We start from the raw sequence: 21,720 nt of genomic DNA, 5'->3' as shown, positions 1-21,720 counted from the left end.
CAGAAATTTTCTCTATCTCTTCCTGTTCCAAGAAACATAATTTCAAATTATTTTCTACAGTCATGACCAGCTCTTACTTTTATAATTACTTCTTAACATTTTTTTTTTTCTATTTCACCATTGGTTTTGTTTATTTGTTTTAGGCTCCAAAATCTTCTCTTCCAAAGTATTGATGGTATATTTTCCTTTTCAAAATACCTGTTTTGCACCCTGATCTGCAAGTTTTTTCCAGTGTGCAAGGATCACTTCTGGCTTAAAAAGTAACTTGTTCACCTTATCTCAAATGTTTTTCAAAGATTTGGCCTTTCTTATGCTGGTAGTGTCTGTATCCAATTTTTGTAGGATGAAAATGAAATTATATAAAACCCAGTATCTGAATGAGAAGTTCTGTTGCATTAATTCTGTTTTCATGTGAAATAACTCATTAAACATTACAAGGAATAACATTTTGTTTTCTCCCAGATCTGTGCCAATCTTGATGCACGTAGAATCATGACTGTTGAAGAGCATGCCTCCCAATTGAAGAATCAGGTGAAGGAACCGTATAAGAAGACTGTGATTGCAGATGACAAAAGAAGGGTAGGTTTTTCCAAACAAATCAGTGTTGAAGTTATATTGCCCTTTAAAACTGTGTTGTATGGTATCAAAAACTTTTGGCTAATGCTCTTTTTCTATAGATTTATTGTGATCCATAGTGCTAATTTGAATATGTGTGTATTTATCTGCTGCTTCCCTCTGTATGCAAAAGTATCAGTAAAGTCAAATAGAACTAAATTTTTACAGATTTGAGTTATATTTTTGAGGTACCTGGTCAAAAGACCTTCTGAACCATAGTGGAAATGTTTGTATTGGAGTGACATTATATTCACAAAAAATATGTTATTATTACCGTGTAATTCTTGTAATTTTCTGAACTATTTATTTCCATAACTCTAAATGCATTTAGCAACCTTACTTGTTTTTTTAATTTAAAGTTTAACGTTTTACAAAATTACTTAATGTGTTACTAGCTAGAAGAGTTCAGGCCAATGTTTTTGTTGCCAGAAGATGCTTATTTACTTTAGTAATCAATTTATTTCTAGGATCCATTTAGAGAGAAAATTACTGAGATCATGAGAGACATTCAAAACTATTGCCAACTCTATCCAAAATCTGAGTTTGGAACTCAGCCATATGAACAGTGGGTGATTAGAGAAGAGAAAAAAGGTAACTGCGTAGCAAAAATATCCTACCTTTGGATTTGTTTGGGTTATTCCATACATAGGCATGATTTTGTATTTTTTGTTCACTTTTAGCTGCAAAAGAAGAAAAACGCAAGGAACGTGTCTGTGCAGAACACTTGAAGAAATACAATGATGCTCTCCAGATAAATGACACCATCCGAACAGTGGATGCATACAATCACCTAAATAACTTTTATAAGGAGGAGAAAAGTAAGAAGACAGTAAGGAGTGATGATGATGATGATGATGATGAACCAGCAGTATCAAAACAGGATGAAACAGATGAATTTCTAATAGGTTTATTTCATGGTAAGTTTGAAATACATCGTGATATTTAATATTTGAAATCCATAGGGCCAGCTAATATGCACTAATATGATTTGCATAGTCCCATTAATTTTTACATCCTAGAGATTGCCATGTTGTTTATTATGACAGTATCTGGATGTCCCAGTTCATGGAGTATGGAGTACAGTAAACAACATCATAGTGTGATCATGTCCCGACATGTGGTAGAAGTTCTTCAGCTTTCAACCAAGGGCACTTTATTTTTGCTGATAGTAAAAACTGTTCTCTGCTTTTCTCCAATTAAGTGTCCCTGAGGACACTCTGACAGACAGATAGAATGTGTATTCCAGTAGACACTCTTGAGGGGCAAAAAGTTGAGCACGTGGAAGACAAAAGTAAAGAAATGATGGGTTTTTAACTAACCCTTTCTACCAAAGTTTGTTTGTCTGTATACTAAGAGATGGGAGTGATGACCTTGAGTAAGTGTCAGGTGAAGAGCAGATAGTGAGAAAATTAAACAGAGGATTAAATTGCAAAGATCAGAGTTAGTTCCCTTTTTTTCAGATCATTCACCTTGGAACTAGGATTCATTCATGTGTGTCCTTGACACACAGATGTTCATTGCATCTCTTTTTCCGTTACTGCCTTTACAATGAGGAAGAGGTAGACAAGTTTGCTCGCACTGCCTATGGCTCCTGGGTGCTGCAAAAGAAAACAGATCTTACTGCAGCATGTATCCCAACTTCAAGTATTCTATGAATTACAAATTTAGAATGCCATTGTTAAGAAATTCAGGAAATGTTAAAAAAGCTTTTGAAAAAATAGATTAGGTTAGATAAAGTCATCGTGTTTTTTAAATGACTCTTCATACCTGTCTTTATACTTCATTATTTAGAATTTCAGTATTGAGCGGTTGCTGAGAACCAAAAGGTTAAACTAACTAAAAAATGAAATGGAGTTGTCTAGATTGCTTTTATTTTCACAGGTAAATGAAGTTCCAAGAACCTGATAGTGAAAAATAAATTATACTCCAATCTCTTTTAATTTTACCTCTGAAGGTGTCAGGAGTAACGGAAGGAAATCTATTGAATTTCTATTTCCAACTTTTAAGAGCAGAGTTCATCTTTGGGTGATAAACTCACTGCAGCCCTTAGTGTAGGTTTAACTAAGGGGGGAAACTGTGGGAGTTTGTTGCATCTACCTACTTTTTGTATGTATTTGTATGTGCTTAATTACATTCTAAAATATGAATAAGACTGTAGTCAGAAAGTCACTGCCTAAGTGCTGTATTAGTTTCTGATACAGACTGCCATTGCATAGGGAAAGGTGCAGTGCAATAATCTGCCCTGAGTAATGACATCAGAATGATTGTAATGTCTTAACGCACCAGTCCCGCCCTTAAAGTCCTATTATTGTGTTTGCATGATCATCTGACAATGACATAGCCTTTTAAATATTAGAAATTAAAAAAAAAAATTAAAGCACATGAGGAATCCTCCCTGATCACGGTCAATAGTGCCTAAGAGAGTCATTCATTTAAATGTCATTTATTGAAATGTCTTCAAAAGCTGCAATACCGATAACAATATGCCCATCCTGGTGTCTATTACATTGCATGTTTCTTGTGAGGATTCCTGCTCTAATGAATGTCCCAAGGACAATTTATGTGCAAATTTATAAAAAACATGTCAGCGCTGAGGGCTGTGCATATTAATCTGTTTCTCCTTGTATGACATTTTCAGTTATTTTAAAACTGTTTTGCAGGTATTGTAAGCTGTGATTTAGCTCTTTAATACAGTGCACTTAAACTCTGTACCACTTCTGGTATGCCAACAGTTTTTTCTTTTGCTTAGTCTCACCATGAAATATAGGCAAAGTGTATGTTAAAAAGTTAATGGCGATTTATTTTGATTGATTAGTGTGTTTTTAATTAATGTAAACTCACTTGAAAAATAAATTGGTGTGCCACAGCTCTTCAAACTGGGTGTGAATTAGACATGCTGGGAGAATTATATAGAAAGCTGCTCTTTGCTTTGTTTTTTTCTACAGCGGTTACTTTATATGGTTACTTTTTCTTAATGTATGTCTGCTATTTTTAAAGCAAAAAAGAAACAGCTGAAAGAGTTGGCTAGAAAGCCAGAATATGAAAATGAGAAGCTAATCCAGTTGCGAAACACTTTAATGGAGGAGTTCACGAAGACTGAAGAACCTAGAGGAATTATTTTCACAAAGACTCGGCTAAGTGCCTTTGCTCTATTCCAGTGGATTAAGGATAACCCAAAATTTGAAGAAGTGGGAATTAAGGCCCATTATCTTATTGGTGCTGGACATAACAGTGAAATTAAACCCATGACTCAGGTACAGAACTATGCACTACAGCATTCAACTCTCATACACGTTTTGAGAAAACAGCTTGTTTTAGTCCTAGAACAATGGACTGGAGTTTGGAGCCCAGAGTTCTGGTTTCATACCTGCCAGGAACTTACCATCATAAGCGGCAGGATAGGTGAATAACAATGTCAGAATAATATTATTTCCACAAGAAACAAGCTTTTTTGGGGTTTGGATTCTATGGCAATAGGAGTAGCAGGCAGCCATTTCCTGGAGGAGTATATAGTCAAAAGGGACACAAACTGTAGTGGAGCGTAAGAAGAAAAAGTGAACAAAATGGCAATAGCAAAAAATGTGATAGTTAAATGAGTTTATATTCATCGGGACAACAGTAATTCAAATTATATTTCAGTTGCAGAATTGGAAAATAAAATTAATTGCAATGTTGATTATGCCTGTCTTTTTGTGATATCATTGCTTAATCAACTTATACCAGTTTATATGCATGCTTCACACTGACGCATAATCATTGAAAGGGAATTTGCCAGAATTTGCAGTGAAAATTTCACAATTGATCACTCAACAGTCTGTCTCGTACCATTGTGTTGACTTCATACACAACATCTCCCTGATGATTTATACCAACATTTTCAAAACAAGGTACCTCAGTATCCTAAAACCTCTCTTCTATTCTGCTTTTTACTCCCCATAAAATTGCCACTTCAGCATTTAAGCAAAAATGGTGTGGTTTACTGCTGGGCAGAGTCCATTTCCTTCAGCTGTTCTCAGTTTCAAAAGAAAAGTTAGGAATTATTCTCTTAAGATTTTGCTTGTTTTGTATGAAAATTAGGTATTTAACCTGTACACTACATTGCACAAACAAAACAATAGCCTCTACATTTTGAAGCTGAATATAGCAAATAAGAAGTTTCTGTCCCTCTGCTCAAGCTTGTGTGAAATACCCAGCTAATTCAGAAGTCCATGTTTTGGATGCTTTAGCTTTTTAAGCATATCATTGCTGTGCTTTTTGATGCTCCCCAGATCACTAAAATTATGGTCCCTATTTATTATGGGGAATTTTAAGTGCTTTGGAACTTGACTTGGAAGTGCTGAAGTCTGTACTTTAAGCTGAAATTACTGAAGTGGTAGAAATCCAGAACCTTTGAATAACTACTTAAAGAATTTGAAAATGATAGAACTAAAAACTATATTGTCAAAACTCCTAGCACCTATGACATGGGCTACAAAATTCCAAGATCAGTTACTTTAAAAACACTGGCTTCTACTCCTTCCTCCCTCAAAAAAGGTGCTGAACAACTATAACATTCAATAGGAACTCCTTGTTTGTAATCTTAAAGATACTTAAAAACAATTGTTGAAGCCACTGATGTTTGGCACTCCACTCTGAAATGATTGGACTATAATTCCTTAAACCTCTTAATCAGAATAAACTGATGACAGAAACTAATACTGAAAGTTAATATACTTATTTTTTTTTTTTTTAATTTACAGAATGAGCAAAGGGAAGTCATTGATAAATTCCGAGGTGGAAGTGTAAATTTACTTATTGCTACTACTGTAGCTGAGGAAGGCCTAGACATCAAAGAGTGTAACATCGTTATTCGCTATGGCCTCGTCACCAATGAAATTGCTATGGTGCAGGTATGAGTTTACTGGATATGTAACTTTTAAAAGTGCTTTTCTGTCTCAATATGCAAATAGTGAATCATATACGTGGGCTTTGGAGATAATTTTGAAATACTTGCATAGTAAAAGAGAAGATGTTCTTGTAACAAGGTTCATTTCCGGTTGCCATCCTCGGTTTGTATGCAATATAAAATTTGCCTCCATGTGTAATGGTGTAACATCAATTTAAAGCTCTACACAAACAGTAAGGTCTCTTATAGAAAAGGTATAAGAATATAATCAGCAGACTGGTTGATATAAAAGACATTTGTACCACCAACAGCTAAAAAGAGATAATTGCATATCAGAATACCAGTTTGTCCATGTTCTCACTTAATTTGTGAACACAAATATTTAATATTGATAATAATATTTAAATGTGTGCTTATTTTTGGTGACAAAATACAGTTTCTGCCTTGCAAAATGTTATGCTAATCACAAATCTCCTGAGTACTATTTCACAGGTATCTTTAATGATAATGCAGAAACAGTATGTGGTATTCACTGACTCTTTTTGCGCCTGAGATAAGTGGGAAAAAATGCTCTGTGGGGACACTGCGTAAGGAACAGTACATGTCTTCCATTGCAAAACTAGGAACAAATGTTGTGCAGTGTTGTAGGGAACATTGTGCTGTTCATGTTGAACTCCTTGCAAACTGTAGGCTCGCGGTCGAGCTCGAGCCGATGAGAGCACCTATGCACTTGTGGCTTCGAGTGTCTCAGGAGCTGTTGAACGTGAAGATGTTAATATTTTCCGTGAGAAAATGATGTATAAGGCCATTCAGCGTGTCCAGAACATGCCACAGGAAGAGTATTTAAAGAAGGTATTTACTGCAACTCTGCACTTTCCCTTTAAAGAAGACTGATTTATATTGTAAGGAGTACTTTCTGTTTGAAATCTACTGAGGGAAGGAAAACTTAAAATAATATTAGCTACTACATATGGCCTTGAATCCTTCTCCCAATATTTGTTTTATAATCTATGTTTTCTGGGCCCTTAGAAAAGTCTGCTTCCTTTTTATAAGACGGGGGGGTGGGGTGGGGAATTGACTAGAAGTCATGTTGTCTGTGTACTCAGTAAAATAACTGAAAAAGAAAACTATTACTGTCATTTCACCAGAATGTTACAGTGCTCTTACTGATCTATTTCTAGATTCAGAATTTGCAGTTGCAAAGTATAGTGGAAAAACAAATGAAGGCAAAGCGAGATCAGCACAAAACATACAAAAAAAATCCTTCACTAGTAACACTCCTATGCAAAAATTGCCACAAGCTGGTATGTTCTGGAGAAGACATACAAGTTATTGAAAACATGCATCATGTCAGTGTGAAAAAAGACTTCCAGTAAGTGTTTATGAACTACTTTATCTCTTTCAGGCAAAACCAGATTTTCTTTTCAGCAGGGCTGTACATGTCCTATAACCCTCTAGGCCCTGTGAGGAAGAAAGAAAAAAAAAAAAAAAAAAAAAAAAGAGAAGATTATTCCAATATTGTCAATTACTGGGCTCTATGGAGTTTACAGTTAATGAGCTTGAATAAAATGTTTGTTCTTACCCCTGATTTTGAGATGACCAGAGTTTGACACTTTGGAAAAAGATAAAGGTCCGGTGATAGTATTAACCAGGTCACTTATTGTATAATATGGTATGTATTCTATAGTATAACTGTAACCAAAGATGAATACCAGTTACCCACATACTTACACCAGTAACAAACCCAGGATAAGAGTTTGACTCAAACAACATATTGGCCATGAGCTGTGCACTGGCAATTTTATATTTAGAGGATGTTCATACTGGTGACACATCCCTTTTATTTCTCCAAGTGTTCTTGCTCCTTCTTATCTCCATTGCAAGAGATGCCATCTAGTTTGGTAAACATTTATGTTAAACTGTGTTTTTCAGTGCCATAATGGCAGGAGTTGACTTTCTCTTCCCACTCATAATGGAAATTAAGACACCAAGAAAATGTTTTAATTCAACTTCAGTTCTACTACACTAAATTTGTAATGGGTATTGCAGATTACAGATCAGTCATGCTTTGCTAATTATACAGCAGACACTATCCAACCAAGTTACTGCCCTCCAGAGTTCTCATTTCTTTGAAACATATCTCTAGTATAATTTGTAAAGACTTTTTGAAGAGTTAATGAGAAATTAGTACTCATAGGTTGAAAAAATTAAAATTGAGTGCAGCCCTAAACATTAAAATGCTTTTACGGTGGAACTATCTTGTCAGCATAGTCTTATCAGTCAATTCAAACTACAGGGTAATAATTTTTATAACCCCTCAGCACAGGCTAATGGTAACCTTCAAGATCAAGTGCTCCCTAAGCTAAATGATGTAAGAATGGGCACATATTCTGCAGTTTGGTGTAGTCAGAGCCAAATGATTCTGTTAAGGGGTAAGGTTGGACTACAGGGAATAAAAAGAAAACCTCTAACTTTCAGGTATCATTTCTTTGACAGCTCCATGGCACCTGAAAAAAACAAGCTTGATCTATCCCCTATTATAACAGAGAGCCTGCTGCTCCTACTTCAAAATGTGTGAGGGAGGTTGCAGCTCCTGAAATGCTACGAAAGGAGGCATGGAGTACAGTTGTATTTCATCATTACTTAGGAGCATGAAATAGGACCTTGCATTTTCTCCAACTCCTGAATGTGTATAAAAGTCAGACGGTTTATGACCTTTTAGGTTTCATATCTGACTTCAGCAATTGTAGTCACTGTGTGTTTAAGGCTGTATGTAGCATTGAATGACCAATGTATTCTGATGCACAGTTTCTGACTGTTTTTCAGAACTCTTTACAACACAAGAGAAAATAAGACACTGCAAGATAAGCATGCCGATTACCAGACAAATGGGGAAATTATATGTAAAGATTGTGGACAAGTGAGGAACAACTTATTTTCATACTTTGTTGTTGTTGTTGTCTGTATTTATTTCTGTCTAATGATCTTGTCTATTTTATCTGAAAGGTAATTTCCTTGTACTTGCAGGCTTGGGGAAATATGATGGTTCACCGAGGTCTTGATCTGCCTTGTCTAAAGATTAGAAATTTTGTGGTTGTGTTTGAAGACAAGAAAACAACGAAGCACATTTTTAAGAAATGGGGAGAACTGCCTGTCAGGTTTCCTAGTTTAGATTATGCAGCTCATTGTCCTTCAAGCGATGAAGATTAGTGACTCAAAATGAAAATAAAATGCCTTTCAACTTTTCTCTAACTGCTGATTAGAAGCTCCTCTATCCCATAAAGAGTGCTGCATCATAAACACTGTGAAAGCTCCTGGGCATCAGAAAACTGTTTTGAGGAGGAAAAAAAAACAAGGAAGGAGAAGGACGAAGTCACATGGCTGTTGTCTGCCATGTGGTACTCCAGGGCAAAGAAGACAACCAAATACATTGCATTCATGTGTATCCATGGAACAAATTCCTGTTCTCCTCGCTACAGTCTGTCATGGGGTGACAACACTGTCAAAAGTGTGTTAGGTGACTTGTCATCAAGCGCAGAAGATTAGCTGTTATTTCTGAATCGTTGTTGCTTCATCAGTGTTTTCAAGACTTGAGTTCTTCCCCTATTACCTTTAGCTGTAAGCTCATACATTTTGACAGACTAAAATTAAGTTTCCATTAAAAGACATTTCAAAAAATCAAACCCTTAAACTGACTTGAAATTGTTTATTTTAATGTCCAAGAAGCACAAAGCCAAGTGGCTTTCTGTGTGTTAGTTTAATGGGATTGTTAAACTGGCTATATAATGAGGTGCGTATTTTTTTCAATAAATTACTATCATGATTAACCTTTACCAACTGTGATACTGTTTATTCTCTTTCACTGTAAGTATTTTGACAATAATAATACCAGAGTTTCACCCTAGCAATTTAAAGGATAGTGGTATTCTGTCTGTAAAAATAGCATAATGCGTCTCCGTATTTATCTCATTGACAGATTTTTTCCCCCCCTATTTGCAAGTAAGATATTGGAGAGTGGAGAGGTCTGTTTGTTGTAACAGTCAACTTTGCAAATTCAGGATAAAGTGGTATGTTTACTGGCATGGACATGTAAACACTTCAGTAGCCCCAGGTAAAATTTCTAAGTTGCAACATAGCTAAAAAGTATATCCCAACAAAAAAGAATCTTATCATGGCTAGATCTGTAATTGCTCTACATTTTTAAAATGAATATAAATACTGTGCACATTTTTTTAAATCAGATTTGATTTCAGGTTTGCATCAGGACCAGATTTCGGTTGTTTGGGGTTTTTTTTCATATTTCTGGCCTTGCTTCAGGGGGAGGGGAAAAAATCTAATTTCTAACTGAGAAGAACAGCACATTTCAGATATCCCTGAAATGATATAGGCCATTTTGGAATTAGCTACTTAGTTATAAATAAATTATAGCATTATGAAATAAATATGCACACTGATGAGTTTTCACTATAGCAGTTTTGTAGATTAGAATGTGCTTAAACTACAGAAATTGTGGTTTGTTTACAGGTTGAAAATATTGCACAATCATTTATACCAATAAACTACTACCTTAGGGCTGTAAAAAAAATCAGGCCTACTGAGAATTAAGAGATTATATATGCAAAGATGTTTCAAGACACAGCGATTCCGTGGGTAATTTGAATGATACAACTAAAACAGGAAAGGTCAGGGAGAGATACGGAGTGTAAACAGTTTGTAGAGTATGTATTTTACATTTGTATATATATAATACTATTCTTACCTTTATGTATTGTGCAGGGCAGAACAAATGTGAAATCTTCACCAATTTCTTTATTCAGCATTAGATACTTCATTATTAAAAAAAAAAATAAACCATCCCCCTCATCTATTGTTCTTAGAAACTCTAAGTTAATCTCTTTCTTGTATTGTAGTATTTTGCTTAGCACTGAAGCTTTTGGCTACTGTTTGCTAGGATCTGCTGATTTAGCATTAAGTGCAGGACAAAGTTTACACTTTTTACACATTGATCTGAGAGTCTGACTATTTGCAAATGTTGACGATTGATAGATCACACCTGATTATAATTTAAGGTGCATTTTGTTCCTGTGTTCAGTATCTGATGAGATGCTATGAAATATGCTAAAAATTAATTATTAGAATAGTCTGTCTTGGTAAATAATCATCATCCAGATCATCTCTGTATTTCTGTGTTAATGAGTTGTTATAGTTATGTAATGTATTATGCTTTCTGATGCTTTCAAATACTTAAAGGGAGGATGCCAGAGGGATGGGAGGAGTCTTTTTTCAGTGGTGCCCATTGATAGGATGAGGGGTAATGGGCACAAGCTTGAACATAGAAAGTTCCATCTTAACATGAGGAGGAACTTCTTCACTTTGAGGGTAGTGTAGCACTGGAACAGGCTGCCCAGAGAGGTTGTGGAGTCTCCCACTCTGGAGACATTCAAAACCCGCCTGGACGCTGTCCTGCGCAACCTGTTGTAGGTGACCCTGCTCTGGCAGGGGGGTTGGACTAGATGATCTCCAGAGGTCCCTTCCAACCCTGACTATTCTGTGATTCTGTGATTCTGTAAATGTAACATAATACACTGTACATAGCATTTTCACATGTCTGAAGTAATTTATTCAGTACTTTAAAGAAATGCAAAACCCTGGTAAAAAGATAGTATCATTGCATAGATTGCTGCTGGGTCCTCAGTCAAATAATTTTCCATGCTGAGTAGATTTTCTGAAATCTGAGCTTTTGATACTCCCTTTATGTAGGGAGCATCATATGAGCATATGTAGCTGGATTTCTTTGTTCTTTTATAGCTGAGTTCAGCAGGGCCATATCACAAACATGCCTGGGTTTCTTGCAGTTCATCTGTGTGCTGCTGTTATACTCCCAGCTCCTAGCGTGACTCAGCCACGTTGTCACCAAAGCTTAAAGAGTGTTTGCACAATCTCACTTCAGCCTAATGCGTAATGAACCTGAAATGAATCCTGCTGGCGTGTAGGATAAGGAATTTCCACTTCAAGTTATTGTCTTTGAATGGGGTTGTAAAACGTGCCTATATTGTTCATCCAGGAAGTGTGAAGTTGTAAAAAACAAGCTAAATTGCCATATTTTATCTGCAAGTTACTTCTGCATTTATTGCCTTTATGGACCCAAAGTCCTCCAGGGAGTGTGACAAATCCTGATTGTATTTTCTACTTAGAACTTTTATTTGTTCACAAATGTGGAAAGAAGATAAACTATTAGTCACTGGGGCTTTGTCTAGCGCTGTGTGCGGCTACTTAAAAACTGGTTCAGCTTCAGTTGCATTTTCATTATTCTGTCTACTTTTGGTCTGATGTCATGCACAACCTACACCTGTAAATCTGCATTTCCTCATCTGGGAAATGTAAATGCTTTAGTAAACTTAGAGTAGTTGCATAACTGGTTGGATAGTTGCTGTACAAACGGAGTATGTTTTCTGTTCCATAATTTGTCCATTTTACAACTGATTCACCCTCTTTCACCCTCTTTCTAGCTTCCTTACACTTTATATCTTACATTAGGGGGTTCCGATGTTGCAGAAGTTAGGAAGAGCTTTGGTTGCTGAAAGAATTGCTGTTTGCTTTTACACTTGTACTAGTATAACCAGTCAAGAGAAAGGACTTCAGGTGTTAGGAGCAGTAGATCTACAAAGCTTGTAAATGTCATTCTCTGCCAGGTAAATTTTGTTTTACTTCTAATGCTGCAACCTTTGTGAATCTTACTACAGCACATGCATAAATAATTAGACTTCCAAATTAATAAAATACATAGTATGCAGCATATAGTAATTTTGCAAAGTCTTTTAGATCATGTGAGTTTGAATCATTTCCTTTGAGGCATTCTCTAAATGTACATTCATTAGAGGAAGCTGCGTATTTGGAAATGAAAACTAGCCAACCAATGTTGGTAGGAAAAAAGTTGATTTCTCTGAACTGTGTTATTGAAAATACGTATGGGATTAACCACAGAATGCTAGGAAATAAGTAACAATTTGGAAATACAAATAAGAAGCAGGAGTTACATGGGGAAAAAATTCTTTTGTCACGATCCCTTTCTGTTTTGGAAATTTTGAGTAGCTGCGGTTTTATCTTGTTAGGAAACACTATTGTTTTTCAGCTCAGTTCTGCCCTTCATATACAGCATATCAGGAACATTTATTTTAGCCTTCTCAGCCTTTTTTTCCTGCATGGCTTATGTCAACAGGATGGATCTTATTCAGAAACTGTGTCTTGTATAACTTGTCACTGTTGTGGCAAGAACTGGGGAGAGAGGGGAATTGAGTTTGTGGGAAAATAAGGTGTGTTTCATATCACTGTTTTTTTCCAGACAATTCATTTTAATGTCTTTTCAAAAATCCCCCTATGTAAGGAACGTTGCCAAAACACTGACCAGATCAGCCGCTGCCTCACCAAGGCTGGTGGAACAGTTAGGGTTCAAATTCCAGCCGATACTGTCAGGCTAAGGTGGTAACTTGACTACCTTTGGTGGTAATACATTGAGGGTTTTTCTCTGTAAAACAGCGCAAGTTCTACTGGACAGTTTGGTGTGTCAGGAAACTTATGTCATCTACATTTTCAATTTTCAAAGAAGCCAGATGGCGTGATGCACCCAGCTGCTACTGAATTTCAGTGAGATTTGGGTATTCAGTCCTTGGTAACCTCCTCTGAAAAACCATAGTCCCCATGCCTGACTTCCACACAGAAGCAGCACCATTCTGTACTCCTTTCCTCACCCTCTTATTTTTCCCTTTTTGGTATTAAGCACAGGAGAGAAATACAAGGCTGGCGCAGGGAGAAAGATGAGGTGATTCAGCAGACTCCACATGCAAAATCAAGAACACCTAACTAAGCCCAACCTGCAACTTCCAGTCACCGGTCGCTAAGTTTCATGTCAAACCCAGTGAATGTTCTGTCAGTTTGTGGCCGCCTTTGGCAGTTGACATTTACCACACAGGCTGAGGTGGCAGCAAGAAGGAAGCTGAGCCGGGCCTGGGGCTGAAGCTGGGCCTGGCCACCCCCCGCAGTCTATGGAGGCCAAGCAGAGGAAGGCCCACCACCAGCACCAGGAACTGCCATCTCTGCTGGTGTGGGCACCAGGTGAAATGGCTGGGAAGCTACAGGCAGTATGTGGATGACAGGCTTTGTTTAGTAGCTCAGTTCAGCTGCTGCCATCTCCGATGCCTTTCTGTATGTAACACAGAGCCTGAAGTCATGGCTGTGGGGCACAGCACTCTGCACAAGTCCTTTGTTGGTGTTTCCCCACAGCACACTGTCTGGATGAATACTATAAAGGGTTCAAGACTGCCTTTTTTGTTGTTTTTTTGTTTTGGGGTTTGGTTTTGGTTTTTTTTTTTGGTTTGGTTCTTTTGTTTGTTTGTTTGTTTTGCCTAATAACACATCTGAAATGCCTGGCCAACTCTCATGCTCAGGTTAATCATCTAAAGGTCTCCTTCTGAGACCTGGATATCGCTAATGAGCAGTTGTGGGTTGCAGGGTGCGTGGAGATGCGTTGAAAAGCACACAACTTCACCACAACCTCACCAACGATGCCGGGAGCGCTCCTCAGGGACCCGCGTACCCGCGGGATACCGGGCTGTGCTGGGGCAGGCGACATAGAGCTGCCAGCCCAGAAAATGTTGCCTCGTTTAAACGTTTCTGTCTTTTTTCAGCCCGGATTGCGCCGCTTGGGGGCAGGCGGCCGCTAGGCCGGCCGTTATTCCCCAGTTATTCGCCCGTTATTCCCCCCCGCCTCCCCCCCCTCCCCCGCTGTGGGGACCCGCCTGAAGGGAAGGAGCGGGGCTGCGGCCTCCAGGCGCCTTCCCCTCCTTCCCCCGCACTCCTCAGAGCGGCTCCGGGGCACACCAGCAGTGAGACTGTTTGGGTAACGTCAGTCTAAGGAGCACGGCATAGTTTTACTTCCCTTTTGGAGCGTTTCTTCCCTCTGCTGAGGGCTCTCTTATGTAACTTGACACTGCGGCCTCAAAAGAAGTTTTCTCTGTTTTCAGTCGACCTCATTTCAGTGCCCTAAATAAAATACGTGCAACTGGGGGTTTAAGCACTATTTCAAAATTTGCACTGGGCCAGTAGATCTTTGCCTCTCTAAGCTGTGTTGCATAGCTTGTAGGAGTTTGTAGATTTCTGAGGAAAAAAGTAATTCTCCCATGTGGAAGACATTAAATGGTATCTGTTTCTGCTTCTTATTTTGCATTCTTACACCATCATTTATTATTTCAGAAAGTAAACATAGATGAATTGTATATGAACAGTATAGCAGTTGGATTTTCTTTTATTTTCTCTGCAGAGAGTAGAAATAAGGTCATGACTATGTCCTGAGAATGTGAGGATTGCCAAAATACACAGTAGATACTTTTCAGAGAAAAACAGTACATATCAAGTAACTGTTGAGTCATAAAACCCTTAAGTTAGTGTAAGCAGATGTTGGTTACAGCTCACATTGATGGGAAGTATATAATCACCACCCCTATAACCACCCACCGTCCATTTCTGGTTCAAGAACTTCCCCGAAAGCCTGTTTCTAATTTTATGGAAACCCTTTGAAATTTGGCACAGTTTTCAAAAGTATGTAGGAAAAAAAAGTCTGCCAGAGGTTTGGCCTCCAACTGCGAAAACAGACACTGCCTTTTCAAACTCCTCTCCTAGATCCACTGACCAACACCCAGAAGAGAGAATTTACATTCTTTCAGAATACGGCAGGAAAATGAAGGTCTGTATGTTGCTGAATTCAGCTTTTGGTAACGTTTGCATCTGTTGTTTTAAACTGTCAGCTATCGCACAAGGCCAGGCTCTGATGTGAAAGTATTTGTTTTAAAGAAAAAGGAAAGGGAAGTCTTTTCAAATGTACTGCAGGGACATTTTTGCTTGTTGCTTGGATGGATTACTGCAGTTAGAGAGAAGGGGAGAATTTAATTATTTACAAGCCATAGAGGTGTGCTTCAGGCAATATTAGAAATGTAATTATTGTTTGTTTCTGTCCTGCAGACCCGGCTAAAAATCATATTTGGCGTGGTTATATGCCTTTTGCTTTCCTTATTACTTATGTGTATTATACTGCTTCCATCAAGAGGTAAGGCATTTATAATCTAACGTAGTGTAAAACACAGTATCTTTAGCTACTATGGCTTCTAAAGTTCACAAAAGTTTGTCAAATCATCTTTATGGCTTTATCACTTTACAGAAATGTACTGACAGCTCAAATATCCTGAAGGCAGGATTGAAATGCCAGTAGATGTTGAAACAAGGAACTCCTTGAAGTGAAAAGCACCTGAATTAACTTTATTGTGCATGTTATATAATGTTCTCAAACAAGACTGCAAAAATAATTCTCAGATCTCCTCATATTATGTTATTTTTTGTGTTAGGGGTTAGGAGACTCTCACAAACTGTTAGTAATTTCCCTTAGCTTGGTGAACTTGTATTTGGTTTTAAATGATTGTGTAATAATTACAGAAGTTGTCTATCCAATTAGAGGTTAAATGATGAATTGTCCATGAACATATTTAAGATTGCATTTGAAAATTAAAGTCAACATTGTATAAAATCGGGATGCATAGTTTGCTCTAGTATTATTATGCCAGCTGTAGGTCAATCAACACAGTGCGGTCTGCTGAGTCCTCTGGTAAAGCTTGAAGTGAGTGTGGTTTGAAATTTAGAGCCTGAGTGGCACTGACTTGATGGTAAATTTTTTTTATATGAGAGGTGCAGTAAGGGCAATGTAAGTATTTACATGGCCCTTTCATTATAACAGATTAACTGAATGCCTCTGAAATAGTTAAAATAGTAATAAAAAGCCTATAATCCAGTAACAGTGTCTATTTAAAGGAATATTTTTTCTATTACTATTCTTTGTTCATGTGTTGAGAGGGTGACTGAGATGAACCAAGTTTTGCATTTACAACTAGCTGTTATAAACTCAGCTATATCTGCTTAAGTCTTGTGAAAGTTAAGTCCTGTAGTTAATATACAGGTTTTGTGAAAGGTGAAATCTCTTTCCTACCTGATATTTCTGTGGAATATGGTTATCTCAAGTTGTTTCATTGAGAGAGTGGTTGGAGGTTTCTGAAGCAGTTAAGGTTGATTCTGTTATGCAGCATGTGAATAGGTTAGTATAACCTATCCTCATTGGGTAGGTAGAAGGTAGTGCTGGAAAGAGATAGCACCTCAAGGTAGAAGGTAGAAGGCAGTGCTGGAAAGAGATAGCACCTCAGAGTGATAGGTTTGACTTTTACTGTCAGTGATGGGGTGCCAGATTTTTTGGCTAGTTTAAGCATGGTCAAATCAGAACTTTTGATACTAGATACATGTATGGTATCAAGTCAGACTTACTCATACCAAGTCTGCATGTTTAGACAGGGCAGAATATTTTAATGAGGTTGAAATAAAAAAGAGCAGTGAGGAAACAAAGAGGCTGGAGACCAAGGATTGGTTTGGCAGCCTGAAGAAATTGCTAAAAACTGTGGAAGGTACTGTAGGAGGAAGTGAATATATTTTTCCCTTCTGAAGTTATCCCATACCTGCTCACTGGTCGTAGTCTGAGCTTCTTCAGTACCGGAGCCACTACAAAGAACTCCTCTGTCTCTGTGGTTTCTTGGAATAGTAGCTTGGTAACCAGTCATATTAGACATGACATTTAGATCCAGTAGGGTGATAAAGAATTTATCTTACTTTACAGAATGTTGTTTTGAAGGAGCATTTTAAACAATTGTGGAACACGCAATTACATTGAACACACAATTATGTTGAACACATCTGATTATGGCCTCTTATTCTCAGGTGATACTGCAAGTGCTGCAGTTATCTGTTTAAATGCCTATACCTTTTTGAATTCTTAGTAGTCTACTGATCAGTTGTTAAAGGAAGAAATATAAATTAATTTTGCAGTTAAAATTTTGCAAGTGGAAGACAGACAGGAAATAGCTACAGAGGTGGAATGTTGTTTGTACATTCCACTTTTAGTACTGATTAACTGACAGGATGTGGCAGTCTAGAAAGACAATTAATTACATATGAGAAATGTATTGACACAGACCAACTAAATTTCTGCTTATGAAATGAGTAAAGAGAGATGTTGTAGTGATAGGACGAGGGGGAATGGCTTTAAACTGGAAGAGGGCAGGTTCAGATTAAACATTAGGAAGAAATTTTTCACTTTAAGGGTGGTAAGGCACTGGAACAGGTTGCCCAGAGAGGTTGTTGAGGCCCCAACCCTGTGGAGGCCAGGCTGGATGTGCTCTTGGGCAACCTGGTCTAGTGGGAGGTGTCCCTGCCTATGGCAGGGGGGTTGGAACTTGATGATCTTCAAGGTCCTTTCCAACCTAAACCATTCTATGATTCTATGTTGTCTGTAATTCTGAAAGAACTGGAAGAAATATTTAGTTCTGGTTTCATCTGCTAAGTGTCTAGTAATTTCATGTCCTTCAGATTTCTCAAAATGTGGTAGCTGGTTTTGGTTTACACGTGGAGAGTATAAAAATGTGAATAATTCTGAAAAGTTATACTGAAAATAATTTTCTGTTTGGAGAGGCTAGTAAGGGAGAAATACTTAGTTGTGGTTATTACACAATTTGTGTGGGGCTGAGAAGAGCAAGGAGGGCGATCTCGATATAGCGAATGGTATCTATGCCTAAGAAATTAGTGACAGTTTTTTGACATTTCTTTGAGTTAGGAATGTGCTGTGTGATTTACCTTACTACAATAACCCAGGTGTGATAACCCAACTCTAAACATTTCAGAAAGGTTCTTTTCACTTGTACGCTGGTGTACCTAGTCCTGTTCTTCTGCAGCATTAAACAAGAAAGAAAATAGCTGCCTGCAGTTGAAAAGAAAGAGTGGATCCACAGGCAGAGTTACAATTTACTGAATGTATTGCTTAGGCTCCAAATTAATCTTTTCTTCTGCTATTTTTAATTAATATCCTGCGTGTCAGTGTTTCTGCTCCTATTGTACACTCGACCTAGGCCTGAGACCAAGACCTGCTTTCTCTAATGTTGCAGACAAGGTCACAGGGCATCCTTCTCAGCTAGGAAGTGGTGAGCAGCCAGTTTCTTAGCAACTGCTGGTGTTCTTTGCTACACCCCAGCCAAATCCATTTTCTGATTCAACAAATGGTTCCCTGTGTTTGGATGCAACGTTAAGCAGTGTGGCTTCCAACATTGTGGAGTGGAAGAAAAATAATACTTCCAGTCAGGAATTCAGTTGTCTGCAGTGAATTCAGCTGGAGGTGGTGCTGTTAGTTGCTGCTTTCTAATTGAAATGTGAGCCTGGATATTTGACTTAAAACAGAGGTAAAGTTAAAGGGAAATTCTCATCTCCTTGGTCATCTATCAAAGTTGGCAAGTGACAGTTAGAGATTATAAACTCTCAGCTGTTGCTGAAGTTTCTTGTAATCGAAAATCAATAGATTACTGTGGCACTGTGCTTCCACCAAAGTCTGGTGGTTCAGTCTTAGCTATGAGTTCAGGCTTGGATCTAAGTAATAGTGTGAACCTATTTACAGTGTTCTGTACGCTGGTGGCAGAGAGTTGTCATAACATTATTTGAACAGAATAATAAAAAACAATATTAAGATCGATTAGACTAATTCATACCGCTTCTGTTTGATGCTTTAGATTGCATAAAAATTGGTAGGAATTCATACTAAAGTCTTTCTAGATAAGTTTTCAAAAACTAAAACGCTCCATTAGTTTATATTCCGTTAACCGGGTTCAGTCTGCTGTACTTGTTCAGCTGCGGTCTGTGACAATACTCCTAGGGCTGTGGGGCTGGGTGGGCTTTTTCTTACCAAATCTGACTAGTGCTTTGAAGAAACTCTTTGTCGCTCAGATTCTTAAATCAACATGAAATGCTTAACCAAAACAGGCTCTATTAGTTTTTGTGCTTATTTACATGCTGGTGAGAGAATAAATACTGAGGTTCAGGACTAATTTAAAGGGTTTACCACAACAATCTTACCTCTCCAAGTCTATGCTTAGAAATAATGTATGATGGTTATGATCTAAGGTAAATTTTTATATTAGCTTTTCTTTATAGTTTCTGAAAACTTAATTTTCAATAAATGAAAGGGATTATAATGATTCTTTTTCAGTGTATCGTTAGAGGCTTTGTTCCTTTCCCGGATCCTTAGGCAGTAGAGAAGTTAGAAGCAGCAGTAACTAAACCATTCTCATTCTAGCATTCTCTATACAGTTTCTGTTCCTAACAGTAACAAGAGCTGGATCATACTGCAGAACATGACTTCTTCATACTTCATCTTTTCTTCTCATTCCAAAGGGTGTTTTTAACTAACCTTCACTGACAAAGCAGTGGCACACCCCCCAAAAAATGACTGAATGTAATGCAGGTGTGGAAAAGCAGATTCAGCTGATGTGGAGCTGAGTGTGACCCAAAGTTCTGGGGCAGGATCAGGAGTGTTGGAATTAATTTCTGATGCTGAACCAGGCTGTGGTTTCCTCAAGTGGAAGGCTGTCATCTTGCGCATGTTGAAGGAATTTGTGCTTTAGCTATTTAGCATCAGACCACAGAGTGAAGAATGGACGTTCTAGTCCAGAAGCAGAATATAATACCATCTGCAAGTTGGCTATCCCAAGATGCTAATCAGTTTTCTTTTGGCAAGTCATCTATTTGCTGTGTAACAGTGGATGCTAAATAAAATACATATAAAATACATATATATTAAATACATATCAAATACATATATACAGCTACGTGTATAAAAATAACACATACAGAAACCAGAATACGTTTTGTACACTTGGTTTAATTTGGCAGGAGTACACACAATTTATATGGATGCACTTTAGACCATGTTGAGGAATAAGCCAGCAGGGCTTTGAAATCTAAAGCAAGGGTTGTGTTGGTCTATCCACATCCGGTCTTTGAAAGGGAATGATCGTCATGATACAAACAGAATTTCACAGTGATAGATTGGTGTGCATATAGTTAATCTGAGTTTAATATAATTGATAGTTCTGCTTTCTGTCTTTTATTAAGCTCTCTCACAACAATTAACAGAACAGTAAAGGAGAAGGTATCTGCATAAAGCCAGTGGCAATTAATAGATGCTTACAGGCTTTTACCACCACAATTATACATGTAAGTCAAATACATCAGTGAATAATTATAATCATGGAATACATAAGCAGTTTACACTGTGAACCAAAACAGTGCCCAGAGAAATACAGAACTGCACCCTGTAAATACATGCAAACGGACCACAAAGGATTAAAATTGAGACAGTGGGGTGGTGAAGGGAAAAGAGCAAAGCTGAAATTTGGTAAGATTTCATTTCTGTGGTTGGCTCTGCTATTTGCTTCCTTTTTGTCCCTGGGCATCTTTTTTTCATCTTTGTTAATTCATAGAGAAATGAAACACAACATAAGAATTTACCAAGCCTACCAACAACCATCCAAATCAATGTCTATATAGTGCTGCAGACGTGGAGAGTACTTATCATGTTAGGGTCTGTTCTGTGAGCAGAGATTTTGAATACTATTATTGAACCAGTCTTTAGTTACAGAAGAAAGAATCAGCAACAATTATAGGAAACAATTAAAGATGCTGCTTTTAATTAAAGCATTTAAATATATCTTCTGTTGCCTAGAAACAAGCGTTCAAAATTATAAGTAATCAAGTAAGAAATGGTTGCGTTCGGATTTTTTGCAGTCCATTGGTAGAAATTCAGATAGGAGTGGACACATTTTGAAAACCATTAGCAGTCATAATAAATTATCACGGAATATTAAGTATGTAAGAGTGAGATGGCTAACAGAGTAAAAGTTTAAATTAGAGCTGTGAAAATTAGACCAGAGATGAGACATTTGTGATGTTGCTTGTCTTTTTAGTAAAAATCCTCTTAAACTGAGAGGAGGAACCAGGATATTTTACCAGATTAAGCTATCAAACAGGACTGCAAACTTAAGCCTCCTATACATACAACCATGGAAATAGATCTTAACAGTGGATTTCTTTTGCTAATAGGCATATTCACTTAGGGAATTTAAACTGAAAGGTAGCGATAAGTATCATCACTTAGTATAAATAGAAGTGGATTATTCTTTGGAATTATTTTCTACACATTTTTTTAAGAGTTTGCCATCTTCTGTGCTGTTTATTAACGTATCAAGGGTCTCTAATATACAGTTATGGTATCAGCAAGAGGAATTAACTTCTTATTGAACCTCTTGGGATAT

The 21,720-nt window shown here is 37.5% G+C and overlaps 2 protein-coding genes across 2 annotated transcripts in view; both read left to right on the top strand.

Moving 5' to 3' along the window:
- The window catches only part of IFIH1 (interferon induced with helicase C domain 1), a 31,124-nt gene extending 21,791 nt beyond the window's left edge, over positions 1-9,333 (top strand). The window contains exons 8-16 of the mRNA XM_082483717.1: positions 463-579; positions 1,083-1,206; positions 1,296-1,532; positions 3,613-3,869; positions 5,355-5,504; positions 6,191-6,352; positions 6,682-6,872; positions 8,327-8,420; positions 8,528-9,333. Coding sequence (XP_082339843.1) covers positions 463-579; positions 1,083-1,206; positions 1,296-1,532; positions 3,613-3,869; positions 5,355-5,504; positions 6,191-6,352; positions 6,682-6,872; positions 8,327-8,420; positions 8,528-8,710 — 1,515 coding nt within the window. The 3' untranslated portion in view covers positions 8,711-9,333. The remainder of the gene's footprint in view (positions 1-462; positions 580-1,082; positions 1,207-1,295; positions 1,533-3,612; positions 3,870-5,354; positions 5,505-6,190; positions 6,353-6,681; positions 6,873-8,326; positions 8,421-8,527) is intronic.
- A 5,829-nt stretch (positions 9,334-15,162) lies between these two features.
- FAP (fibroblast activation protein alpha) overlaps positions 15,163-21,720 on the top strand; it is a 40,912-nt gene continuing 34,354 nt past the window's right edge. Inside the window, exons 1-2 of the mRNA XM_082483843.1 lie at positions 15,163-15,239; positions 15,515-15,599. Of these exons, the coding sequence (XP_082339969.1) occupies positions 15,234-15,239; positions 15,515-15,599 (91 nt within the window). The 5' untranslated portion in view covers positions 15,163-15,233. The remainder of the gene's footprint in view (positions 15,240-15,514; positions 15,600-21,720) is intronic.

The sequence above is a fragment of the Vanellus vanellus genome (genome assembly GCF_965231255.1).
Source record: "Vanellus vanellus genome assembly, chromosome: 5".
Lineage (NCBI taxonomy): Eukaryota > Metazoa > Chordata > Aves > Charadriiformes > Charadriidae > Vanellus > Vanellus vanellus.
The sequence above is the reverse complement of the archived record's forward strand: the minus strand, read 5'-3'. Positions and strand labels throughout refer to the sequence as shown.